Source organism: Salvelinus namaycush, chromosome 6 (genome assembly GCF_016432855.1).
Source record: "Salvelinus namaycush isolate Seneca chromosome 6, SaNama_1.0, whole genome shotgun sequence".
NCBI classification, from domain to species: domain Eukaryota; kingdom Metazoa; phylum Chordata; class Actinopteri; order Salmoniformes; family Salmonidae; genus Salvelinus; species Salvelinus namaycush.
In genome coordinates this window covers 18,791,845-18,819,759 of record NC_052312.1, presented here as the reverse complement: position 1 = coordinate 18,819,759, position 27,915 = coordinate 18,791,845, and the positions used below count along the sequence as shown (strand labels likewise).

Genomic DNA, 27,915 nt, shown 5'->3' with positions numbered 1-27,915 from the left:
GAAATCATACCGGTATATACAGTAGGTATGGTAAGACGCCTGCTGTCTGTTTCCAGGATTTATTTCAGCCCTGCTGAAGCTACTATTCATGTAGGTTATTCATGTATGCGTGCATATTGTTGTGGCGAATCTTCAAATATTTGGAATTTGAATCCATATGCGAGGTCTACGATTAGATTTTATTACAGACGACATTTTCCATATCGCTGTCCACAAATGAGTGTTGCTGCAGCAGTAACCTCAAAACGAAAATCCGAGCAAACGGATGTACTAAAATGAAACTATGGTGAGTCTTTACGGGTGACGGGCTAGGTTATCGAAAAAGGCCTGAACAATTATTGTAAATAAAATAAAAACTCCAAGTAGCCCAGATACGGTACGACATTCTCATTGTTATTTCATAAATTATTTAGCCTGATAATACTCATAATTATATTCATAATGTGGTTGTTATTGTTATTGTTGTAGTTATAGAATTGTTACAATGTTATAATTGTTATAGTGTTGTTATAATAATACTCTTATTATTAGTCTATTATGTGTTTGCAATAAGGTAGGCCTAAATGTATTTTTCCAAATCAAGGGGTATATACATTTCAATCTAACAGATTATGGCTTTAATGTTTTCTCTGTTAACATAACATTTTTTGATTATTCAGACATGAAAAAATGAATTCCAAGGAAAATCATCCAAAGAAAAAAGGATGTGACAAAGGCATCGTGAAGAAGTTTAAAATGAAACTTGACCTCATATTTTGTAAGCAATAAGTACGTTTCTGTCTCAAGATCGAACCATTATAGGTCTACATGCTGACACACTGAAGTGGATCAGTTATGTTACTACAATAATTCATTATTCTTTCTTTATTTTAGACTACAATGGCTTAGTTAATCAAGGAGCAACCTGTTATTTGAACAGTGTTCTGCAGGTCCTCTTCATGACTAAGGACTTCAGAGAGGCTGTGGAAAGGTTTGGCTATTTACATTTTCTAATTGAGTCCCACTTAACACAATGATTACAATCTAAAATCAATACATTAAACTAGAATAATATGACGTAAGAGAATATATAGATATCACATCTATATCCACAGTCACTGTGGTCAAGATCAGAAGACTGCTGATTTTCACCTGAAAAACCTATTTAAGACGTTAAAGACAAGTGAAACTCACACAAAGGACATCTTATCGATACTGGGCATTGAAAATGGTGAGTTTGCTTTTGATATTCTGCTGAGAATGAGTATATATTTTACCTAACTTTGATAAATATACAAGTGCTCTAATAGCATTATAAATTCAAAAAAGTATAATACATTCCTTTCCTGCAGTCAAATGACCTAGTGGCCTCATGGGTGGAATGTTATTAATATTTTTAATAATTTCATAATTATCGAACATTTAAAAAAGAAAATGCCTAAAATCCGGTGTTTCTATGACAAATATATATACAGTGACCTCCCGAGTGATGCAGTGGTCTAAGGCACTGCATCGCAGTGCAAGCCGCGTTACTACAGTTCCTGGTTTGATACCATTCTGTGTCGCAGCCATCCACGACCGGGAGACCCATGAGGCGACAAACAATTGGCCCAGCATCGTCCGGGTTAGGGGAGGGTTTGGCCGCCCGGGATATCCTTGTCCCACTCCTGTGGCGGGCCCGGGCACATGCAAGCTGACATGGTTGCCAGGTGTACAGTGTTTCCTCTGACACTCAAGAAGCTGTGTGGCTTGGCGACGTTGTGTTTCTGCAGCATTAAAGTTCAACAAGAACACAGTGGCCTCCATCATTCTTAAATGGAAGAGGTTTGGAACCACCAAGACTCTTCCTAGAGCTGGCCACCCGGCCAAACTGAGCAATCGGGGGAGAAGGGCCTTGGTCAGGAAGGTGAACAAGAACCTGATGGTCACTCTGACAAAGCTCCAGAGTTCCTTTGTGGAGATGGGAGAACCTTTCAGAAGGACAACCATCTCTGCAGCACTCCACCAATCAGGTCTTTATGGTAGAGTGGCCAGACGGAAGCCATCTCCTCAGTAAAAGGCACATTTGCCACAAGGTACCTTGTGGACCTTAAGGACTCATACCATAAGAGCCAGATTCTCTGGTCTGATGAAACCAAGATTAAACTCTTTGGCCTGAATGCCAAGTGTCACGTCTTGAGGAAACCTGGCACCATCCCTACTGTGAGGCATGTTGGTGGCAGCATTATGCTGTGGGGATGTTTTTCAGCGGCAGGGACTGGGAGACTAGTCAGGATCGAGGGAAAGATGAACGGAGCAAAGTACAGAGAGATCTTTGATGAAAACCTGATCCAGAGCGCTCAGGACCTCAGACTGGGGCGAAGGTTCACCTTCCAACAGGACAACAACCCTAAGCACACAGCCTAGACAACACAAGAGTGGCTTCGGGACAAGTCTGAATGTCCTTGAGTGGCCCAGACAGAGCCCGGACTTGAACCTGATCAAACATTTCTGGAGAGATCTGAAAATAGCTGGGAAGCGGCGCTCCCCATCCAACCTGACAGAGCTTGAGAGAATCTGCAGAGAAAAATGGGAGAAACTCCCCAAATACAGGTGTGCCAAGCTTGTAGCGTCATACCCAAGAAGACTCAAGGCTGTAATAGCTGCCAAATGTTCTTCAACAAAGTACTGAGTAAAGAGTCTGAAGACTAATGTAAATGTGATATTTCAGTTTGTTACCTTTAATACATTTGCAAAAATGTCTAAAAACCTATTTTTGCTTTGTCATCATTTTTTTTGAATAAGGCTGTAATTTAACAAAATGTGAAAAAAGTCAAGGGGTCTCAAATACTTTCCAAATGCACTGTATATATTTTTTTCAGTCTTCTGTGATGTATGTAAAGTATAATATTAGGATGCAAACTAAACATTTTATACATTTGAATTCTATATCTGGCATGGTACAGGTGTATTCTTTTTTCAAGCTCATAACCATGTGTGTGAGGGGAATTCCTTTGTTTCAAAGTAGATTTGTTTAAGACTACCAAGAAACACTCTGTGTGACCCTGATTTAGCCCACTGCAGTAAAAGGTTAAAATATATACATACATTTGAATGAATGAAATTATAAATAATATTAGTAAAAAATATATATTAGTAAACACTTATAAATGATATTAGTTTATATAAATGAAAAAGTATATCCTTTGCATTATGACCTACCACAAGAGTGTTTTGACTTATTGTTTTTACCAATCAGTATACAAGCAACGGGATGCTGCTGAATATTTTGAGAGTATTTTAAGCATGGTCAATCCTTATGTGTCGAAGGTACAGTATTATTTATTATTTATACTGACATGTTATAAGAAAAAACCTGCAACTGAACATGTTATAAATACAATATTTGCCATGACAAGACTTATATATTATTTTATGGCATATTTTTGCATTTAGATCTTTAAAGGACATTTGAAACACACAACGAGATGTTCAGAAGGTCATGTGACCAGTGATAAAACTGGTCCATTCTGGACTCTGCCACTCTCAATGGAAAATCCATCAGACTCTAACAAAACCTACAGTGTGGTAGGGAAAATATTCTTCAAGTATTTTAGTCATTTCCAAAGGTTTTGATTATGCAGGGAAGAATTGTTTGTAAACGGTGTGTGTGTGTGTTTACAGAGGGAAGGTTTTAAGGAGTTTTTCAAGTCTTCAACTGTCAGTGGGATGTATTGTGACCAATGCAATGAGAAAACCGATTCAACCATTGTGAGTTGTGATGTTGAGAATATTCAATCATATCAAAATCCTTAATCCATAATGGTACCAAAAGCTTCTCAAAAAGATAACACGCTTTAGACTATGGAAGGTAATGGCTATACTGATAGACTGATAGTGTGTTTGTTTTGTGTCTCCAGGCATGTAAAATGGAACATCCCCCAGAGATTCTAACTCTGCTCCTCAAGAGGTTTGAGTTTGACTACCACAGGATGTCATATGTCAAAAACGACTGCTGTGTGGATGTTCCTCACACGTTACGGACAAAGGTATTTAGAGATACTTTCTTTATAAGACCGGGTGCTTTTGTAACATTTTTCTCATGTAGGCGACACATTTGTATATGTATTCAGGCAGTAGCACAATAAAAGGAAAACAGAGGGTTACGTGTTCTCTCATTCTCATTGGTCTTTCACCGGTCCCTACCGAAAACAGCTTCGTAAATTTAAATGGTGGCGTTATTTTTCTTTTCATGACAGACCTTTTGATTTTACTCCATGTCTCTGAACAGAACTGTGACTATGAACTCTATGCAGTTGTGGACCATGTGGGAAGTCTAAGAGGTGGACATTACACAGCTAAAATCAAGCCCTATGATGATCACAACTGGTATGTGTTCGATGACAGCTACGTCACACAGGTAAGGGATACTTCGCTTTTTAAATCAAGTATAAACCACCCTGCTATTTCCTCAACATGCATCCCATCCCTAGTTATAGTTGAACACTGCTGCTCCTCTCTTACAGCTCAATTCAAAACCATTTGAACAAGTTGAGAGTTTTAGGTAAATATAGATGTGGGTGCGCTTTATTTGCAAACTTGTGTCTATTTAATGAAGTGTAATTGTCAAATTAGGAAGGCCTTGAAGCAACTCATTATTATTCCATTACTGTAGGTCCCAGAGTGCGTACCTGCTTATGTACAGGAAATGTAAGTTAACAAATGTGAATTATCTTTTTAATCTATGTGGTTCTATTTATCCATGTCATTCATGTGATTCTACTTCTCCATAAGGTCAAACATTCCTCTATTTGATCAATCACAGTGAACCTGTGTTACTTACTTCTGACACTCTGTCACATCTTCCCTCTGTTTCTAAGTGGATTCTCCAGATCGTCAGATGAACCATGCAACCGACCACAAAAGTTCACTCGGTGACTCAACTCCTCCCTGTTCCTTAGAGACAGGAGCCAGCAGAACAAGAGCAGAAGAAGAGAGAAAAGCTCCTGCTCCTCAAAAGAGGCAAAGACAGTAATTTTCTTGTTGTCAACTGCCTCCACATAGAACATCTCATAATGTCTCTAACTGGAACGAGAACATGAATGGTTCCTTGAGGAGAATATTTCTCTTCATCCAGGCCATCATACAACCGTAGTTCTTTAAGAGTTGTAATGCGGTCTTCCCCGTCCACCCCAATTACACTAGGGAGGGACACGGTGCCTTTAAATGGTTGGCGTTCACACCATTGTGCTGCCTCTAGGGTGTCCATTAGAAGAACATCTGCTTCCTTGAAGAAAAAGGAAGAATAAATATTGAGACTAGTGCCTCATTGGGTGATCAAGTCAAATTACACCCCACTTTCACAATACCACCATGCAAACAAAAGACACTATTACTAAAGGGGGTTTCAGTGATATCTATAACTACTCAACAAGTCATCACAACTATTATATCTTGCCATGCATCAAGCCTTCAGCATTACACACAGTAGACTACATACCCAGTTCACAGCTCCCAGTTCGCCGTGCATTTTGTTTTCAGTATCGTCTAGAAAGAAAACAGATTGTGGTCATTAAGTAATGTAAGGGAACCTCTAGGGATGTGTGTACAAGAATGCACCTTACTTTAGCTAATAGCCTATACAGTACCTGATCCTGCAGAGCTGGATGCTGATGTGACATGCTGTGACTTCTTGGGGGGGGGGGGGGGGGGGGCGTCTTCTACATCATCCTGAAATATATTGGAGGGGGGGTTTAAGTCTTTAAACATTGGTTTAAGACTATACCACTCATCATATGACACCTCCTACCTGTAGTGTGTTTTGTTTTTGCCACCTTTTTCGATGTTTCAACCTCCCTTCTTCAGACCTTAGTGAGTGAATGACATACATTACATACATTCAATATGAAAATATATTCAGGTAAGTCTGACTATAGTGAAGCAAGTGATTTTAAGGATGCAAATGAAACGTTTTTATAATGTTCAAGACTTACGGCAAGAGGAACTAGGCACCACCATCGCCTAATTTTCTGCATGTTTTCCTTTGAAAAAGAAAATCACACAATTGGATGGGTATCCCAAAAAACCTAGGATGCTGATGGTATGTCAGGTGCTTCAGAAACTGTGCTCTGTTGATTATTGTTGCCGTGCAATAGCAACAACGAAAGTGTCACATTTCTACAACTGAAGCCACACTTTATGATTGTGAACTCTGAAAGAGAGGAATAACAGTAAAGTAACAAGCTATCAAATGTAATTAAATACACTGATGTAACTGAAAAAATAGGGCAAATATTAAAAAACGTGCATGTCACATATATTCAATAAAGAAAGAAATAGTACCTCTGTGCCTCACTGAAGCATGACCTTTGATGTGGTTGTTGACCTTTGGTGTGGTTGTTGACCATATATTGTTCAGCCTTATATATGCAGAAGGGGCAGTGATGAAGTTGACTGCTGCTGCATTGTTTAATTTTAGGAATCTCGACCTCCAGTAACACACTAACGTGTCTCTATACATCAAAGAAAAATAAGCATAGACATAAAAAGGCATGAAGGCATAGACATAGAATGGCATAAAATAAGCAATAGGCATTTCATTATTGTATATACTATGTGTAGGCTGTGTAGACTCGCTATGTGTATCTTAGGGAATGACCGTCGGCATCAACGATACACATTTAGAGCCAGCCAAACACAACAAGGCATACATTAAAGAAACACAGAAAATCAATGATCAAATCGATTACATAACTGTACATGTAAACCTAGGCTTACCGCTCAAGTAGGCAAATTTGTCCAAATGAGATTCCCTCATTGTAAGCAATTGCCTAGCTCACGTGCAAAAGGGTGCTATTGCTAAAGTTAATTAACTAGCTCACGTGAAAATGGGTGCTATTGCTAACATTAATTAACTAGCTCCTGTGAAAATGGGTGCTAATTAACACTATGCTAACATCGGTGTGGTATTTGGTTATATGAAAATATACCACGGCACTGATATAACATGAATATTACAAAGTACATTATGCATAATGACAGTCTCACTTCCATGGTTTATATTTTTATCCATGTAGGTTAGGTTCGATTAAGATTCACTTTCGTTGACGTTGATACTTTCAATGTGAACCGCAACTTAGGTGACCTTGTAGGAGACTGGAAGGGTTCGGGTTAAACGCATTTGACTCCACCCACATTGAGCCCGCCTGAACTGCACCCTGCAGTCAGGGGATTCTTGCTCGTAGGCCTCACCCCCTTCCATAGACATACCTGGTAATTATGACCACTTCCGGAGGACGTCCTCCAACCAATCAAAGCTTTTGCAGTATGAACTGACATGTTACGCATCCAATCACAGAATTAGGATCAGAGAACGAACCTAGTGAGTTGTATTGTGATTGTGCCACAGAGCATTATGGGGGTTATATGTGTTGAGAGGCTTGGTGACATTGTAGGATAGAGGTTATGAGTAAAGAGTGATAGTTGAGCATTTTTGGGATATTATTCAATTCCAATTATTTTTTCAAATTACAGGAGACAAGAGGAGGTGTATTATAAATTGTTCTCTTGGTTTTAGAACTTTATTTTTGTATGCAATTAGTGCAATTTATTTAAAATTGCCTTGCTAACTTCAGTAGCTAGCTAGCTAAGTTACCAGCACGAGTGTGCAGTTTTCTCCGCCAGAATGGTAGAAGGGCCAACGCTGCCGAAAATGTTGTGGGCGTTTGGTTGAAGAACCCCTTTTATTCTCTGGGGTACAGGAAAAGGTGCAAATTAAAAGCGACGGTCGACCTCTGCCTGAGATGAGTTTCATGAAGAAGGATGAAAAGGTGAGGGCTTTCAATATCAACTGGTATCAAAAGTATAACGTTAGCTGGTTAACAGGGAGCCTTTCATCAGGCCGCCTGTATTTCTGTCCTTGCCTGCTTTTTGGAAAGTCTGAGCCTTGGTCGAAAAGTGGGTACGGTGCCCTGAAGAACAGTAATTGTTCAGCTAAACGAAAAAACAAAATCAGGGCGTGCAATAATTTGCTTTTAGAGGACACGACGAGAGGGAAAGTTCCATTAACAAGGGCAACTACAAGGAGCTTGCAGAGGTAATTACCCGTTATGATGCTTTACTTGCTGAACATATTGAAAGAGATTTGCGTCAGTTCAAATCTGGTATCAGGACAAAATGTGATTCAGAGTCACCGAATATACTTTAAGTATTTTAATTAAACTCAAGCGATAAATGGTAAATGCAATTTTCGTATATACGGGTTCACTGTATCACCGCGCAGGGTAGAACAGGGAACTCTGGAATGTGCTCAAACAACAGTTTTTATACTATGACAGCTTTAGTTCCAACCCGTCCGTTAGCCTATCACAGTAGAGGCTGAGCGCGGTTTAAACTTTGCTCAGCCTATCGCTGGCACTCAGACTTGTCCCAGTCTCTTGGCGCTCGCGTCTGTCCGCATCTGGTCGTTGGGTAGATTAGATCCGTTTTGTGTCTCCCCCCAGATTCTACACTCAAACAGTTCCTTATTTGGTATTGTCCAGTGTCCTACCCTCCCTGGTTGGCCTAGAGATATGCACCCCTCCCCTCTCCAGATTGACCACAGCTTTTGCATCAAGGCACTCTATGTTGCACAATCTTTACACACATACACACACACACACATCTGCATTGTTTATGTGTGTGTAACAAAACAATATTCATCTTCAAACAATATGGTAGCGGGCTATAGTACATAAACATAAATTCTAACAATATCAAACTTTCAACTGTTTTTTCTGGGATGTCGAAAACAATTCAGAAAGATTTGATAGCTTCCATCGCATAATCCATTAAAAGTTAGATTAAAGAGAGCGCTTGGCGCAGCGCATTTTTTCCGTGCGCTCAGGTAGGCTTTCCTACGGTATTTATTTAGCAAAGATGATAACACATAATCACTCCGGACAGACACAACAAAAAACTCATGACATAAATGTTGTCAGCAGGCTACACCTAAACATTAGAAATCTGACATGCTGTATCGGATGAAAACGAGACGATTGTTCAGTCTGATCAACTGTTAGAAATTGCCCCCCGCTCTGGGACCTAAGGTGCCACCAGTCTGCTTGCAGTTGTCAGTTATCGTCAGATATGTGGATGATCAGGGCTTTATTCAGGAACCTTTCTTGGGATACTTTAATGTGTCAAGTGGGCGAGATGCGCAGTCTGTGTTTGACTTCATGAATTTTGAGATGTCTGAATTTAAGTTCGTAGAGAAACTCGTTGTCCAAACCTATGACGGCGCAGCTGTAATGGAATGTATCTGCTGTTTGTATTTACAGCTAAGTCCCCTCCTGTTCCCTGATTAATAGGTGATGACTACTCCACTCCACTACCATTGTCAACTTTCTCCTGACATGAACTGAAGCCACAATGTCTCATGTGCCCGCTCTTCCACTGGCATATTGAATGTTTCCCCTACAAGCACAGTGAGTACCCCTATCAATTTTCTCTCATTCCTGTATGTAGAGTCAATCACATACACAATCACATTATTACACATCAATGATTTTACTCCTTGCTTGGACTAACTCATTCTCAGCTCTTTTGTCTAACTGCGTAGTGTGTTGTGTTATTGTTTTTTGTCTTCCCAGTCAAATCCTGCCCTGCACTGAACTCAAGCCTCTGAACACCTCAACTCACCCTCACCCTCATTATTCCTTATACATGCTATTCCTTATACATGCTACATAAACTATAACCCCTAATATTTAGGTTTCAGGGTGCAATTATTTAATCATTATCTTTAAACATAAAAATTATTTTATCAAAGGTAGGCCTTGAAAAACATCCACAGGTACCTCCAATTGACTCAAACAATGTCAATTAGCCTATCAGAAGCTTCTAAAGCCATGGCATAAGCTGTTTATAGGCACAGTCAATTTAGTGTATGTAAACTCCTGACCCACTGGAATTGTGATATAGTGAAATAATCTGTCTGTAAACAATTGTTGGAAAAATTACTTGTGTCCTGCACAAAGTAGATGTCCTAACTGACTTGTCAAAACTATAGTTTGTTAACAAGAAATGTGTGGAGTGGTTGAAAAATGAGTTTTAATGACTCCAACCTAAGTGTATGTAAACTTCCAACTTAAATTATACAGTTGAGGAAATTGGTTGACTAATTAAAACTAGGATAGGACAATCTTGCCTAATTTCCATGTTTATTCAAATCAAATTGTATTGGTCACATACACATTTTTAGCAGGTGTTATTGCGGGTGTAGCGAAATGCTTGTGGTCCTAGCTCCAACAGTGCAGTTGTATCTAACATTTCACAACAATACACACATCTAAAAGTAAAAGATTGGAATTAAGAAATATACACTACCGTTCAAAAGTTTGGGGTCACTTAGAAAAGCACATTTTTTGTCCATTAAAATAACATCAAATTGATCAGAAATGCAGTGAAGACATTGTTAATGTTGTAAATGACTATTGTAGCTGGAAACGGCAGATCTTTCATGGAATATCTACATAGGCGTACAGAGGCCCATTATCAGCAACCATCACTCCTGTGTTCCAATGGCACGTTGTGTTAGCTAATCCAAGTTTATAATTTTAAAAGGCTAATTGATCATTAGAAAACCCTTCTGCAATTATATTAGCACAGCTCAAAACTGTTGTCCTGATTAAAGAAGCAATAAAACTGGCCTTCTTTAGACTAGTTGAGTATCTGGAGCATCAGCATTTATGGGTTCGATTACAGGCTCAAAATGGCCAGAAACAAAGGACTTTCTTCGGAAACTCGTCAGTCTATTCTTGTTCTGAGAAATGAAGGCAATTCCATGTGAGAAATTGCCAAGAAACTGAAGATCTCGTACAAGCTGTGTGCTACTCCCTTCGCAGAACAGCGCAAACTGTCTCTAACCAGAATAGAAAGAGGAGTGGGAGGCCCCAGTGCACAACTGAGCAAGAGGACAAGTACATTTGTGTCTAGTTTGAGAAACAGACACCTCACAAGTCCTCAACTGGCAGCTTCATTAAATAGTACCCGCAAAACACCAGTCTCAACGTCAACAGTGAAGAGGCGACTCCGGGATGCTGGCAGAGTTCTAGGCAGAGTTGCAAAGAAAAAGCCATATCTCAGACTGGCATACATTTTGGGCAGCAGGCATGTCGGTATTGCCTCTCCTCTTTCGTGGAAAAGCAGTGAGGAAATGAAACTTAGAGTAACGTTACCAAAGAGGAGGAGGCGATTCCAGAGGGGTAACTTGGCCCAAAATCTGTCTCCACCAGCAGGTGGCGTTTTTTGCCCACCAGACGAGGAGTTATGCGTGGAGGTCAATGAGAGTGTCGAATTTGGCCAACATCAAAAAATGATGGCTTCTTTGCTCCATTACGCTTATTTGATCGAATGTAAGTTTCGTGATGGTTAGGTTGTTTCGAATGTGCTGATATAAGCATACACACATGGCATACCGGCAACTTTGAAAAAAACGATTTAATATTCGAGTTGTGCCTGTTTGTCACACGATATCTGGCTAGAATGGCCCCACGTGATCTCGCCTCCTCTCGCTAAGGAAAGCAAATCCTAATACAACTGTTAGACCTGACCATCTCGTCATTATATACATTTCTCTGGCGTAACTTTAGTTTGACATGGGTCTGTTGGTTGGTCTGGTCAATATTCGTCAAAGGTAAGTGTAAGATGGAGCGATTGGTGAATCTTCAGGTAAATGTATTATTGGGAAACCCTGAATATCCAGTGATATTGTTTGTATTTGTACCTGCTGTGTTCGACTGCAGCCTAAATATGTATCTTAATTTTTGTTATTGGATGTATCCAATTTATAGCGATGGTTTACGACTCTGGGTCTGTGTTTGAAACTTGACTGGCTTGGAAACTGATCATAGAAGCGTTTTACATTGCCAATTAGCGCTTGAAACACAATTCGCAATGAAAACCTTGCGATTTTAAGATCGCTGGTATTCAATTTCCCTTTAGGCAAAAACGATGCAAATAACTTAAGACAGTGCTCATAGGAAAATGTGATTTCCTGATGAAGTGTACAATTAAGACTGCTTCGAATGTGGCATAAAGTAGTCTATTCCATTTAGAAGTAAACAATTATATTCCGTTCGATAGAAAAAAAAGAAACCGCAAACGTTATGAAATCTGTTCAAAAAATCTAGCCTAGGCCTACTCAAAAACAAATTAATTCGCCTGTGACCCACCCAAAACAACATAAGGCATATAGACGCAAGCTTTATTGCTCATATATCTCACTGTCTTTACATCACTGAAAGATAAAAACATCTAAAGTGTCTAGGAGGCCCAAATTGATGTGGTTCCTGTCATGTAAAAATTACTTTTCAGAAGTTTGGTTTACATCCGTGACTTTCTGTGTTGTAGCTTAAGATAAAATAATGGCTTTATTATCCCCGTGGGAACATTTGGGTTGCGGCACTGAGCATACATAAAAACACAACCAAGCATAGACAAGGACATATACTGACACGAATAGATAGAAAAGGTGCAATTAATGAGAGACCAATGATTCATCTGTACACTTTATACACTGTACACGCAGTCAACTATAATGTCCCTTGTAGGCCAGCCCGCCTTATTGCCACGAGACAAAGGATTGCCTGTCTCTATTTGTGATTCCTTTTGTACACTATAACGTCGCCCAGAAGGGCGGAGTAGGTTATGAGTGGGGTAGGGTTACATTCACAGAATAATACGATTATTGTGAATAGTAAGATTAATATAATAGTTCGATTTAGTCGTTTACATCCTTTGCAAGAATAACGATTTCACTAATAATCCTGTTTACATGGACACATCTGAAATCAGGCTACCTGATGGGACTTTGATAAATGCAGAAAATCGCCATTAAAGACAAACGTTCTACCACAGCGACCATGTTATTTTGGGATTTAAAGTGTATATGTGAAAACGTTTTCTAACAGGCATACTTTAATTTTTTCGAACTCACTTCACTCGCGCAATAGAAAGAAGGAAATTTACCAGCAACCGAAAAAATGCCTATTCGACACCTCCAAACACTCATGTCCCAAGGATCCCAGATAGCACTAACCTTACTGCAATACACACAAAACAGCTGAATACATTGAAGGTGCCAAGACGAGGTATTTTTTCAGTTGCATGTATCTTTTTTTGCTGACTTTTTTTGGAAGTACATACTGGCCGTGACCGCAGTAAATGACAATAGTTGATAATCGAAACCATATTTACTAGCGGGGTGGGGGTAGTGCAGTGTCATGCTAGCTGTTCCCATTGAGCCAATGACTATCCACTTAAAAGCGTGTCCATTTTAAAGCGCTTCTCGGCAGAAATATATATATATACAGTATATACATATATATATATATACAGTGCCTAGTGAAAGTCTACACAAACCTTGCACAGGCTTCACATTATGCTGCCTTAAAATAAATGGATTACAACCTACACATTTTCAAAGTGAAAAAAAAACATTAGAAACTTTTTGAATTAATTGTTAAAAAAATTAAATGAAGATGTGTTTATTGCTTATGTCTTCACACCCCAGAGTTAATACTTGGAAGTACCTTTGGCATCCATTACAGCTGTGAAACATTTTGAATAAGATTCTAACAACTTTGCACAACTCTTACGACAACATACAGTACCAGTCAAAAGTTTGGACACACCTACTGATTCAAGGGTTTTTCTTTATTTTTACTATTTTATACATTGTAAAATAATAGTGAAGACATCAAAACTATAAAATAACACACATGCAATCATGTAGTAACTAAAAAAGTGTTAAACATATTTTATATTCTTCAAAGTATCCACCATTTGCCTTGATGACAGCTTTGCACATGCTTGGCATTCTCTCAACCAGCTTCACCTGGAATGCTTTTCCATCAGTCTTGAAGGAGTTCCCACGTGCTGAGCACTTGTTTGGTGCTTTTCCTTCACTCTGCGATCAAACTGATCCCAAACCATCTCAATTGTGTTGAGGTTGGGTGATTGTGGAGGCCAGGTCATTGGATGCAGCACTCCATCACTCTCTTTCTTGGTCAAATAGCCCTTACACAGCCTGGAGGTGTGTTGGGTCATTGTCCTGTTGAAAAACAAATGATAGTCTGACTAAGCGCAAACCAGATTGGATGGCATATCGCTGCAGAATGCTGTGGTAGCGATGCTGGTTAAGTGTGCCTTGAATTCTAAATAAATCACAGACAGTGTCACCAGCAAAGCACCCCCACACCATCACACCTCCTCCTCCATGCTTCACGGTGGGAACCACACATGCAGAGATCATCTGTTCACCTACTCTGCTTCTCACAAAGACACGGTGGTTGGAACCAAACATCTCACATTTGGACTCTTCAGACCAAAGGACAGATTTCCACCGGTCTAATGTCCATTGCTCGTGTTTCTTGGCCCAAGCAAGTCTCTCCTTCTTATTGGTGTCCTTTAGTAGTGGTTTATTTGCAGCCATTTGACCATGGGCCTGATTCACACAGTCTCCTCTGAACAGTTGATGTTAAGATGTATCTGTTACTTGAACTCTGAAGCATTTATTTGGGCTGCAATTTCTGAGGCAGGTAATTCTAAGGAACTTATCCTCTGCAGCAGAGGTAACTCTGGGTCTTCCTTTCCTGTGGTGGTCCTCATGAGAGCCAGTTTCATCATAGCGCTTGATGGTTTTTGCAACTACACTTGAAGAAACTTTCAAAGTTCTTGACATTTTCCAAATTGACTGACCTTCATGTTTAAAAGTAATGATGGACTGCAGTTTCTCTTTGCTTATTTGAGCTGTTCTTGCCATAATATGGACTTGATCTTTTACCAAATAGGGCTATCTTCTGTATACCACCCCTACCTTGTCACAACACAACTGATTGGCTAAAATGCATTAAGAACGAAAGCAATTCCACAAATTAACTTTTAACAAGGCACACCTGTTAATTAAAATGCATTCCAGGTGACAACATCATGAAGCTGGTTGAGAGAATGCCAAGAGTGTGCAAAGCTGTCATCAAGGCAAAGGGTGGCATCAGATGACCTGGTCTCTACAATCCCCCGACCTCAACCAAATTGAGATGGTTTGGGATGAGTCGGACCGCAGAGTGAAGGATAAGCAGCCAACAAGTGCTCAGCATATGTGGGAACTCCTTCAAGACTGTTGGAAAAGCATTCCAGGTGAAGCTGGTTTAGAGAATGCCAAGAGTGTGCAAAGCTGTCATCAAGGCAAAGGGTGGCTACTTTGAAGAATCTCAAATATAAAATATATTTAGATTTGTTTAACACTGTTTTTGGTTACTACATGATTCCATATGTTATTTCATAGTTTTGATGTCTTCACTATTATTCTACAATGTAGAAAATAGTAAAAATAAAGAAAAACCCTTGAATGAGCAGGTGTATCCAAACTTTTGACTGGTACTGTATATCTATACTTTTTGTCAAAATTGCTCAACCTCAATACATTTGATAAATAAAGGTTAAATAAAAACATTTCTAAAAAATATTCAAACCATGTCTCTGATTTTCAAGCAGATTTAAATCAGGGCTGAGACTGGACCTTTTCAGGAACACTTACCACCTATTGGAAAGCCATTCTGGTGTGTCTTTGGCATAAAATTGTGTGTTTCCCACAAAAAAATACAACTCTATCCCAGGGTTACGTTTTTATACTGAACAAAATATAAAAGCAACATGTAAAGTGTTGGTCCCATGTTTCATGAGCTGAAATAAAACAACCCAGAAATGTTCCATATGCACAAAAAGCTTATTTCTCTCAAATGTTGTGCTCAAATTTGTTTACATCCCTGTTAGTGAGCATTTCTCCTTTGCCAAGAGAATCCATCCACGTGACAGGTGTGGCATATCAAGAAGCTAATTAAACAGAATTATGATTAGACAAATGTCTGCAGGCCCACCCACCAACGAATTTGTTGTAAAGCTACTGATCTACATCAGCTGCCCGGTAACATAATTTGCGTTTGCTTTGTTGTCTTCAACCTTCAGGTTTGGAATCTATTCAGTAATTCCAGGCAGAGAGAAGAAAAGTGAATGATGCCAATGTCTGGAGAATTGTCCCTGGTCCTGACCTTGGGCGTGATGGTGGGGATGGCGATCCTGCTGGGTTTTCTGGTAAGAAGAGGCAGAGAGCAAACAGGAGAGAAAGGTAGACAAACGAGAACAGGATGAAGTTAGAGTGCCTATAGAAAGTCTACACCCCCTTTTGATTTCTTCACATTTGAACGTTACAAAGTAGGATTAAAATGGATCTACACAAAATGCTCTGTCAAAGTGGAAGAAATAAAATTTTAAAAATTATGAACCAAAAATAAAACACTGATAAACCTTGATTAGATAGTATACTGTACCTTAATTTAGGTAACAGTTCACCCCCCTGAGTCAATACATGTTCGAAACACCTTTGGCAGCGATTACAGCTGTGAGTTTTCTTGGGTAAGTCTCATAAGAGCATTGCACGTCTGTATTGTGCAATATTTGCCCATTTATTATTTTTTTAAATTCTTCAAGCTCTGTCATGGTGTTGGGGAACATGGCTAGACAAGATTTTCAAGCAGATTTGTCAAAACTGTAACTTGACCATTCAGGAACATTCACTGACTACTTTATAAGCAACTCCAGTGTAGATCTGTCTGCTGAAAGGTGAATTCCTCTTCCAGTGTCTGGTGGAAAGCAGACTGAAGCAGGTTTTCCTGTAGGATTTTGCATATACTTTGCTCAATCCCGTTTCTTTTCATCCTGAAAAACACGCAGTCTTTGCCGATGTCAAGCATACCAGTGCCATGATGCAGCCACCACCATGTTTGAAAATAAGGAGGCCGTTACTTAGTGATGTGTTGGATTTGCCTCAAACATAACGCTTTGCATTTAGGCCAAAAAGTGTATTCCTTTGCCATGTTTTTTTCCCAGTATTACTTTAGTGCCTTGTTATGGAATATTTATATTTTGTATATTTTTATTCTTCTTTTCACTCCTTCATTTAGGTCATTATTGTGGAGTCACTACAATGTTGTTGATCCATCCTCAGTTTTCTCCCAACACAGCCATTGAACAATGTAGCAGTTTTAAAATCACGAATGGCCTCTTGTTGACATCCCTAAGCAGTTTCCTTCCTTTCCTGCTGCTCAGTTCAGAAGGACGACTGCATCTTTTATGTATCTGGGTGGTTTAATACATCATCCACAGCAAAATTATTAGCTTGACCATGCTTAAATATATATTAAATGTCTGATTTGTTATTGTCAGTAGCGGTGTGTGGTTAAAATGACCGGGGAATGCCCCCCGAGTGGCGCAGCAGTCTAAGGCACTGCATCGCAGTGCTTGAGGTGTCACTACAGACCCAGGTTCGATCCCAGGTTGTGTCACAGCCGGCCATGCCCGGGAGACCCATGAGGTGGCGCACAATTGGCCCAACGTTGTCCGGGTTAGGGGAGGGTTTGACTGGCCCGGGATTTCCTTGTCCCATCATGCTCTAGTGACTCCTTGTGGCGGGCCGGGCGCCTGCAAGCTGACCACGGTTGCCAGCTGGGCGGTGTCACCTCTGCTACCACCGTGCTTCGCCTTAGGGATGGTGCCAGGTTTCCTCCAGACGTGACGCTTGGCATTCAGGCCAAAGAGTTCAATCTTGGTTTCATCAGACCAGATAATATTGTTTCTCATGGTCTGAGAGTCCTTTAGGTGCCTTTTGGAAAACTCCAAGCGGGCTGTCATGTACCTTTTTTACTGAGGAGTGGCTTCCTGATTGGCCTGATTAGTGGAGTGCTGCAGAGATGGTTGTCCTTCTGGAAGGTTCTCCTATCTCCACAGAGGAACTCTGTAGCTCTGTCACAGTGACCATCGGGTTATTGGGCACCTCCCTGACCAAGGCCCTTCTCCTCCGATTGCTCAGTTTGGCCAGGCGGCCAGCTCTAGGAAGAGTCTTGGTGGTTCCAAACTGATGAACTGTGTTCTTGGGGACCTTCAATGATGCAGACATTTTTTGGTACCCTTCCCCAGATCTGTGCTTCAACACAATCCAGTCTCGGAGCTCTACGGACAATTCCTTCAACCTCATGGCCTGGTTTTTGCTCTGACATGCACTGTCAACTGTGGGACCTTGTAAAGACAAGTGTGTGCCTTTTCTAAATCAATTGAATTGACCATAGGTGGACTCCAATCAAGTTGTAGAAACATCTCAAGGATGATCAGTCGAGTCTCATAGCAAAGGGTCTGAATACTTATGTAAATTAGGTATTTCAGTTTTTTATTTTTAATATATTTGCAAAACAAATTATACAAATCTGTTTTCGCTTTGTCGTTATGGGGTATTGTGTGTAGATGTATTTCATCCATTTTATAATTAGACTGTAATGTAAAAAAACAATGTGGGAAAATGGAAGGGATCTGAATACTTTCCAATGCTTTGGCAATAGTGGCAACCACCAACAAACTCTGCCAATAGTGCACCTATTGCATTTATTTAGACGTGATCAGTTTATCCGGCTCCGCAGCAGACGGACAACACAAAACCAAAGGGACACAAAAAAAGCTGTTGTCTCTAAAACCTGATACTTTGGCAGTGACGGCAGTAGCCTAGTTCCGTCATGAGGAAATCCCTTTTTTTATCCCCCGCTTCCGCCAAACAGAAGCTGCCGGCTAGCTCGGCAATCGATATGTTGCAGGTGCGCCTCATTTAGCTACTTCTTCTTCTTTGGTTTCATGGCGTTCGCACATTTTGCTTGTGTATGCCGCCACCTGTTGTGCGGTAGTGTGTGGAAGATCAGAAGTTCACTCAGGCCCCCCTTCCAGCATTGGGGAACATCCCAACAACAACCCCCTGCCGACCCCTCGCTCCCCCCACAGTTTGGGAACCACTGTGGTATACAAGATATACAAAAATCAAAAGGAATGGGGAAAGGAAAAAACATTGTACCACAAACTAACCCTACACATATATATACCACTATTTCAAAAATCTATATTAATGAAAACACCCCCCCATTCCACTACTTTGACCCTAACTGATCCTACATTATTTTGTCCCATGCCCTGCTGCACACTTCTCACATCTTGGAATCTCCCTCCTACAAGCTGCTGCAACATGACCATAATTTTGGCATCTGGCATACACCTTAATGGGTTCGGAATAAAATCTCTCAAGGGATAACTGACATATCCTAACATGACTTTGTCAGGTAAAGACTCTGCTTCAAAACTCAAAAGGACAGACAGTGTATTCTTAGTTTCACCACACTCGCAACCGGGCTGGCGTCACATACATTGGGAATCTTCCATTTCAATTCCTCCTCCTCAACACTTAACGCCACCCCAGTAATCACTCCTTTCAAAGGCATTCTGCTCCGGAGAGAAAATTAAGTCGCAGGTGTTGTTCCGAGGCGTGTGATGCGAAGTACCCAATTTATTTTCTACACAGCCTGAGACTACATATGGGACAGGGATCGACTTTCTCCAAAAATGTCACTCCCACTGGTCCAGAATCATCCTTTGCATGACCGTCGGGACGAGGCTCGGACTCAGCGGTCTTCATCGTCACTCTCGTCAGGTTCAATTTATGAGACATTAGAGACAGCAGAGTACGGTTTGTGCTTGGCGCCATTATTCCTCAATACACATCTTCCCTCTTCACTCGGCTCTTCTCCTTCTTCCTCGCTGTCCATTACCACATCTATCCGTTCACAAAGCTCATGCCACACCTTCATCCACGGTATTGCTTACAGAACGCACACTGATGGCCCTTCTCCAATACCCAACTTCTGTTCCTTAGCCCAATTTATTAGTCTGGCCATCTCTGGCCTCTCGATGCTCGCAAAATGTGGGCTACTCTGCCCCCTTCATTAGCTACACTTCCCTGTGTCTCCTATCATCCTATGAAAAGACCATGGCTAGAAGGGATCCAGCTTTTGTCAAATTAACATCAGATTTGACTTTTCGTAGCAGGATAGGAGAATTTACATAGCAGGTAAGAATAATTAACATAGCAGGTTAGGAGAATTAGGTTAAGATTAGGGTTAGCGAAAATGCAATTTAAAAAAAAAATTGACGTTAATTTGACAAAAGCTGGATCCGTTCTAGCCATGACCCTATGACACATATCTGTGCAATGTTCAAATCAAATTTTATTTGTCACATACACATGGTTAGCAGATGTTAATGCGAGTGTAGCGAAGTGCTTGTGCTTCTAGTTCCGACCATGCCGTAATATCTAACAAGTAATCTAACCTAACAATTTCACAACAACTACTTTATACACACAAGTGTAAAGGAATGAATAAGAATATGTACATAAAAATATATGAATGAGCGATGGCCGAACGGCATAGGCAAGATGCAGTAGATGGTATAGAGTACAATATATACATATGAGATGAGTAATGTAGGGTATGTAAACATTATATAAAGTGCCATTGTTTAATCCATTTTTTCATTATTAAAGTGGCTAGAGATGAGTCAGTATGTTGGCAGCAGCCACTCAATGTTAGTGATGGCTGTTTAACAGTCTGATAGCCTTGAGATAGAAGCTGTTTTTCAGTCTCTCGGTCCCCGCTTTGATGCACCTGTACTGACCTCGCCTTCTGGATGATAGCGGTGTGAACAGGCAGTGGCTCGGGTGGTTGTTGTCCTTGATGATCTTTTTGGCCTTCCTGTGACATCGGGTGGTGTAGGTGTCCTGGAGGGCAAGTAGTTTGCTCCCGGTGATGCGTTGTGCAGACCGCACTACCCTCTGGAGAGCCTTATGGTTGTGGGCGGAGCAGTTGCCGTACCAGGCGGTGATACAGCCCGACAGGATGCTCTCGATTGTGCATCTGATAAAGTTTGAGTGTTTTTGGTGACAAACCGAATTTCTTCAGCCTCCGGAGGTTGAAGAGGCGCTGCTGCGCCTTCTTCACCACGCTGTCTCTGTGGGTGGACCATTTCAGTTTGTCCGTGATGTGTACGCCGAGGAACTTAAAACTTTCCACCTTCTCCACTACTGTTCCGTCGATGTGGATAGGGGGGTGCTCCCTCTGCTGTTTCCTGAAGTCCACGATCATCTCCTTTGTTTTGTTGACATTGAGTGTGAGGTTATTTTCCTGACACCACACTCCGAGGGCCCTCACCCCCTCCCTGTAGGCCGTCTCGTCGTTGTTGGTAATCAAGCCTACCAATGTAGTGTCGTCTGCAAACTTGATGATTGAGTTGGAGGCGTGCATGGCCACGCAGTCATGGGTGAACAGGGAGTACAGGAGAGGGCTGAGAACGCACTCTTGGAGGGAATAATTACCTTATTACTGTAGGGGATTCCTCTGAAAAGTTATTGTGGTCAACAGACAGGGAAAAATTACTATACCAAAAACAATAGTGTTTCAAACACACCTACAGTGCTTGGACCCGTAATGGCACTCGCCAGTTTTAGTTTAATTTCCTTATTCTGTAAATAATCTGTGCAAGGGGCCTCCTGAGTGGCGTAGCGCAGTGTTGCGGCGTCACTACAGGCTGGGGTTCGATCCCAGTCCCATAGGGCGGTGCACAATTGGCCCAGCATCGTCCGGTTTAGAGGAGGGTTTGGCCGGGGGGGCTTTACTTGGCTCATCGCGCTCTAGCAGCTCCTTGTGGCAGGCCGGGCGCCTGCAGGCTGACCTCGGCCATCAGTTGAACTGTGTTTCCTCTGACACATTGGTTCAGCTGGCTTCTGGGTAAAGCAGGTGGGTGTTAAGAAGTCCGGCTTGGCGGGTCATGTTTTAGAGGACGCATGACTCGACCTTCGACCTCTCCCGAGCCCGTTGGGGAGTTGCAGCAATCCCGAAACTGGGGAGAAAAAAATACACCCTTTTTTTCATTTATTTTTTATGTGCAAGACCATGCCATGTCTTGGCATGTTTTATTTGTTTATATTTAGGGAGGAAGCAGCCTTGAGATTTTGAACTTAAACCCACATTAAACATATTTCCACTGAAACTATGATTTGAGAATCTTGAAGTTGATATTTCACTACATGGGCCTTTAATAATGAGGTTGGTATACTGATGGAACCTACAGAGGACAGGTTACATTTGTAAGGTATGTTAGGTGACTCAAATTGCAGTCTGATCTGCTGATAATCTGGTCTTGCATGTCTTTCTTGTCTCCCTTCACAGTTTAGGCCAACTGGCTCTGCGGACCCCTGCGAGATGAACTGCAGGGCTATAAAACTGGGGAAGAAGCTGGGCGAAGGTTCCTTTGGAGTGGTCTATCAAGGCCTCTATAACAACACTCCAGTTGCAGTGAAGACCCTTAGACGTGGTAAACACCTGGGACAAGTTTTTCCAAAAATCTGCATAAGAATCATCTGGATTCTGTAATTATCCTCTATTTGTCAATCCAGGATCAGATCAATCAGATTTTTTTGCCAGATTTTCAGAAAAGAATGGGATAGGATCCTTCTGATCCAGATACCACAATATCATGTTGATACCACAATATCATCAATATCATGTACACTGTCATAGAGAAACAGAGATGAGTAAACTACATAAAAACACAACATTTAAAGACCCCTTCAGCTATTTTTGTACTTTTCTCATTGAAAAACAATATCCCAAGTATAAATACAGTAATTTACACACACTTGAGGGTAAAGAAAATATATGTTTGGAGAATTTTTTTTTTTTTTTTTTACACAACTGCCAAATTCAAGGAGTTGGTCTGATGGGTCCACTGTTGTGTCATCGACATCCCTCCCTGCTTCCAGGAACAGAGGCGTGCTAGAGGCGTCACTACAGACCCGAGTTTGATCCCGGGCTGTATCACAACCAGCCGGGATCGGGAGTCCCATAGGGCGACGCACAATTGGCCCAGCGTCTTCCGGGTTAGGGGAGGGTTTGGCCGGGGGGCCTTTACAATTAGGCCATCATTGTAAATAAGAATTTGCTCTTAACTGACTTGCCTAGTTAAATAAAAAAACAATTCTAAGATTTAATCCAATTTGATTGCCAAAATACGATTAGAAAAGTTGTAAAAAACTGAGCCCAGGTATATTTGCTGCAGCTTTTGCTATCTGACTTGTGGACGGGTAAAGCTTGCATGTCAAAATATCAATCCCTTGTTTGTACAATTGTCATTTTGCTAATATTTATCAGTAATACTCTCTAATTCTACTGTACATTAAGGTGGCATGGCTATATTGCATTTTGTTTGTATTTGCAGACATGCAGCTGTACACAGATTTTGCCATCGCTTAGGCAACGTTAATTTGCTATCCGAGTGACGCAAACATTAGTCAATGTGGGGCCCCTGCATAATCCGGCCATGATTACCACAATTTTGAGATAGCTGGTTAGCCTAATGTAACACCTACAGCAGTGATTCCCAAACATTTTCACTCAGGCCTGTCACACCTGCTCCCCCTCTCCCTCTCTGGCGCTCGAGGGCGCCAGGCTGCCCTTTACGCACACCTGTCACCATCATAACGCTCATCAGCGCTCATTGGACTCACCTGGACTCCTTCCCTTTGTTGATTGCCCCGTCTATAACTGTCTGCTTCCCCGTTTGTTTCCTGTGTCTACATTAATGTCGTTATGTGTTCATGTCCATACGCTGTCCTGTTCCATGTCCGTCGATATTAAATGTGCACTCCCTGTACCTGCTTCTCGTCTCTACCAGCGTCGACCCTTACACAGGCCCCCCCTCTTCATCGCTGGGGAACATCCCCCGCGTGCCATGTCTATTTCTATGGATACAAGCACTGTCCATGATTACAAAAAACTGGTCACACCTCTCTTGTTGGCAGAGAGAAGGTTTAAAGCAGGTTTAAAGCTTATTTCCTGCAAATCTATACATTTTGCCATGAGGTGGAGAAATGTCTTTGCCGTTTTAAAGCTAATTTCCTGCAATTCTACACATTTTGCCATGTCTTATGTGTGTTCATGTGATATCTGAGTGACTCAAACATTACGACAAAGTCAATGGGCTAGAAATGGTTAGCTGTCATGGGCTAGTTGATCTGGACATTTCTGACAAGTTATAAATGGCTCTCTAAGGTCTGCAATGACTGACAAGAGAAACTGCTGATGCGCTACTAATTTGAAAATTGCACCTTGTGTTTTCGACTATTACAACTGTCAAGAGTAAGTTGAAAGCCCGAGTTCCTTAAAAAAAAATCCATTAAGAAAAATAAACAACCTTTATTTCCTCATTTCCTCTCATAGGCACCATGGACCCTCGGGACTTCCTGAAAGAGGCCCAGATCATGAAGACTATGGAGCATCCCAACCTCATCCGGCTCTTGGCTGTCTGCACTGAAGAACCCATCTACATCATCACTGAGCTAATGAAGAACGGAAGTCTGCTGGATTACCTGAGTAAGAGTACACTGTCGTATGAACCAGCCAAGCCCTGCAGTACACGCCCAGGAGTTTTTCCTAATTATATGACATATTATCGCATCAGAAAAATCTAAGGGCTGTAGTCTATAACTTTCTATCAAATCAAATTTCATTTGCCGAATACAACAGGTGTAAACCTTACCGTTAAATGCTTACTTACAAGTCCTTAACCAACAATGCAGTTCAAGGAATAGAGTTAAAAAATATTTACTAAATAAAGTAAAACATTTAATAAAAAGTAACACCATAAAATAACGATACTATATTTTATTTAACAAGGCAAGTCAGTTAAGAACAAAATCTTATTTACAATGACGGCCTCCGGCCAAACCCAGACGACGCTGGGCCAATTGTGCGCTGCCCTATGGGACTCCCAATCACGGCCGGATGTGATACAGCCTGGATTCGAACCAGGTACTATAGTGACGCCTCTTGCACTGAGATGCAGTGCCTTAGACCGCTGCACCACTCGGGAGCCCAGGGGGTACCGGTACCGAGTCAATGTGCGGGGGTACAGGTTAGTCGAGGTAATTTGTACATGTAGGTAGAGGTAAAGTGACTATGCATAGATAATAAACAACGAGTAGCAGCAGTGTAAAAACAAAGAACAAAGAGGGAGGGTCAATGTAAATAGTCCAGGTGGCCATTTGATTAATTGTTAAGCAGTCTTATGGTTTGGGGGTAGAAGCTGTTAAGGAGCCTTTTGGACGTAGACTTGGCGCTCCGGTACCGCTTGCCGTGCGGTAGCAGAGTCTATGACTTGGGCGACTGGAGTCTTTGACAATTTTATGGACCTTCCTCTGACACCGCCTGGTATAGAGGTCCTGGATGCTATGTTATAGTTATCAGGTCACATGGCCAGTAAAACTCCTGCTGTTACTTAAAACCTCTCTCAAATATGGTACACAAACTATAGGACATTTTCAACAAGTGTAGAACTTTTCAACCATTTTTGTGTACCAACAGTTAAAATATGAGCTTTCATACTTCCACCGGTTCCTTTCCAAATTTGATTGTGAAAATTCTACCTACCCATCATGTCATTTTATCTCATCATTGTGCTTTCCTTCCCTGTTCCACAGAGGTCAGGGTTGGAAGGCTACGTTTATATGACCAGATTGAGATGGCAGCCCAAGTGGCTTCTGGGATGGCTTATCTGGAGATGAAGAATTACATCCACAGGGACCTGGCAGCCAGGAATGTGCTGGTCGGCGAGAACAACGTCTACAAGGTGGCTGACTTTGGCCTTGCCAGGGTCTTACAAGCCACACCAATGCTTTCCAATCAGACCAAAATGTATTATATATCTGTAGGGAAAGCGATATTCCCTTTGAGATGGACGGCTCCTGAGGCCATCGCCAACGAGAGGTTCACCATCAAGTGTGACGTGTGGTCCTTCGGAATCTTGCTGTATGAGATCATGACCTTTGGGGAGATTCCCTATCCAAGTAAGACTTTCATATTTACGATTTCAACTCCACATCTCTAGTTAAGAGTATACACTGAGTATACCAACCATTAGGAACACCTTCCTAATATTGAGTTTAACCTGTCTCCTCCCGTTCATCTATTGTAAAAACAATTTGTTGCTAAATCCGGAGAAATTACGGGCCATGTAAAACAAACTGTTGGTCACCAAATCTGTCTAGAAGGACCACGTAAAAATGGTTGGCTGGTATGCCCTCACCCATCCTCACCCGCTATGTACTTATAACGGATTGGTTTGGTTCTGCCCACTACAGTGCTGTCCGGTCAGAACATGATGTTGAGGCCCATACTGAACACTTGGTCACCACCACACTCACACAGCCACAGCTGTTTCCATTTGAAGATGTTATATGATCGTGGTAATCCGAATGACTTGGAATCTTATTGTTGTGGTTCTATAAGACAAAGAGATGAACGCATGTAAACAGTAGAGGTTAAAGGTTAAAGGTTATAACTATGCAATATACATATATGTACATGAACATGTCTATAAAGGGCTATAAACACAGCATCAATATGAACATAAACTTAAACATTCACCTCTTGGAGAGCGAGAGAGAGAGAGAGAAACCAATTACTTGGATTGACAAAGGGTCAATATTTATAGCACGCTCTCTCTCCAGCCTTGTGTGAGAATTTGCCAGGCTGAGACCTTACCAGATCTGCCCTGGCGCCACAGGTTGGTAAATTACTCTGTGCATGAGCAAGCTCCAAGAACTGTCTGGGATGACTCTAGAAGCTCACCCATGGCAGCGCAATAAAACCCCTTAATATGGGAAGCCATCCCAGAAGCCACTTGGGATGCCATCTCAATCTGGTCATATAGGCGTAGCCTTCTATGGAAAATGCTGTGGGAGCGTGTGCATGCGAAAGACTATGTTTACCAATACAACAATTAAACCACTTCTGCAAAAGTACTTGTGCAACCAATGCAATAACACTTCTGGCAGTACGGAATACTACTACATACAGTAAACAAGAGGCAAAGCAGTATTGGCAACTCTAACATTAAAGAATAGGAACAGCCATAAAGTAGAACATGTCTGAAAGTTATCAAAGTAACAGTAAGTAATTAGTGGTAATTACCTATTATTACACTGCATGTAAAACCCCCAATAAACCCCCCATGCAACTTACATTTCGATACGCGCACAACATTCAGACATTCGTGGTACTGTCGACAATAAAAAGTTATCCGAAACATGCGTGTTCTCCCTTCGGACGACAATAAAACTCTGACCTGAGTGGGCGGGTGCAGTTTCTATCTACTCTTTTTACGCTGCGCTACATGCCCCAAGTTTGATTGTTTTACTATCTGAGATCAGTTGCATTACACTATAACTAGTTCATCTTATTGTTTCAGACATGACCGACTCCCAGGTGAAACAGATGGTTCCCAATGGGTACAGGATGCCTTGCCCTGTTGACCCCTACTGTTCCAAAGACATGTACAAGATCATGTTGGACTGCTGGAAGGAGAATAAATATGACAGGCCCACTTTCAAGGCTCTGAAAATGAGGCTGAGGGACGTTAGCGGTTGAAGGTTTATGTAATCATTCTTGAGTATCGATTAAATAGCAGTAATTAAATGTTAGTCTTGTTTCTCAGCCCTGCCATCTCTTTTTGAGAGTCTGGAATGTTCCTTAGTCTCGAGTTACACACAACACTATCTTAAATTGCTACCATGACCACATTGCTGATTTTACTGACTGCACTGTGAAGGGATAAAAGTTGATGTCATCTCTGCAGTCTTCAGACATGCTATATGCTTCCACATTAAAACTTTTCTTATGCCTTTACACCATTGTCCGATTTCATCTTTGATTCTACACTTACATAAGAATAAGAAAATTCCCAACACTAGTAGTACAGTATACTTACTAACTAGCTTAAACTCTGTAGCCTAGAATCTGGCCACACTGAATATCTCTCAATTTCACTATTTCTTCACCTCAGTGTAGATTCCAGGTTATGCTTGAAAAAAAATGTCAAAGTAGTAAATAATGGCATCTGGTTATCTTCCCTGGTTCTTTATTGGTAACACTACCCTTTTATAAGGGTTTATAAGTAAGGGTCATAGATAGTAATAACAATGAAAGACGTCCATCATAA

The 27,915-nt window shown here is 41.2% G+C and overlaps 2 protein-coding genes across 3 annotated transcripts; both read left to right on the top strand.

Annotated features, from left to right (window-relative positions):
- The first annotated feature begins 662 nt into the window (after positions 1-662).
- LOC120049257 (ubiquitin carboxyl-terminal hydrolase 47-like) lies at positions 663-5,642 on the top strand. Its single transcript, XM_038995502.1, has 11 exons — positions 663-768; positions 874-970; positions 1,095-1,210; positions 3,218-3,288; positions 3,415-3,546; positions 3,643-3,729; positions 3,879-4,007; positions 4,250-4,378; positions 4,485-4,522; positions 4,634-4,668; positions 4,839-5,642. The coding sequence occupies exons 2-11, from the start codon at positions 939-941 to the stop codon at positions 4,991-4,993; spliced, it is 924 nt and encodes a 307-aa protein (XP_038851430.1). The 5' UTR covers positions 663-768; positions 874-938; the 3' UTR covers positions 4,994-5,642.
- Positions 5,643-11,517: 5,875 nt separating this feature from the next.
- On the top strand, positions 11,518-27,602 carry LOC120049710 (tyrosine-protein kinase SRK2-like). 2 transcript variants are annotated; one of them, XM_038996063.1, is made up of 6 exons: positions 11,518-11,632; positions 15,964-16,089; positions 22,089-22,233; positions 24,138-24,290; positions 25,397-25,762; positions 27,166-27,602. In XM_038996063.1, exons 2-6 carry the CDS (start codon positions 16,009-16,011, stop codon positions 27,342-27,344), a joined length of 924 nt encoding a protein of 307 aa, XP_038851991.1. In that variant the 5' UTR covers positions 11,518-11,632; positions 15,964-16,008; the 3' UTR covers positions 27,345-27,602. The 2 variants fall into 2 exon arrangements, with proteins under 2 accessions (XP_038851991.1, XP_038851992.1); XM_038996064.1 differs by lacking the exon at positions 11,518-11,632 and adding an exon at positions 11,644-11,667.
- Positions 27,603-27,915: the final 313 nt, after the last annotated feature.

Bases quoted from the DNA above. Each gene is read 5' to 3' on its own strand.
- LOC120049710 (XM_038996063.1), top strand. From the start codon at position 16,009: ATGATGCCAATGTCTGGAGAATTGTCCCTGGTCCTGACCTTGGGCGTG. The intron at 22,234-24,137 runs GTAAACACCTGG...TTCCTCTCATAG, and splicing joins AGTGAAGACCCTTAGACGTG to GCACCATGGACCCTCGGGAC. The intron at 25,763-27,165 runs GTAAGACTTTCA...TTATTGTTTCAG, and splicing joins TGGGGAGATTCCCTATCCAA to ACATGACCGACTCCCAGGTG.
- LOC120049257 (XM_038995502.1), top strand. From the start codon at position 939: ATGACTAAGGACTTCAGAGAGGCTGTGGAAAG. The intron at 4,379-4,484 runs GTAAGGGATACT...CCTCTCTTACAG, and splicing joins ATGACAGCTACGTCACACAG to CTCAATTCAAAACCATTTGA. The intron at 4,669-4,838 runs GTAAGTTAACAA...TCTGTTTCTAAG, and splicing joins CCTGCTTATGTACAGGAAAT to TGGATTCTCCAGATCGTCAG.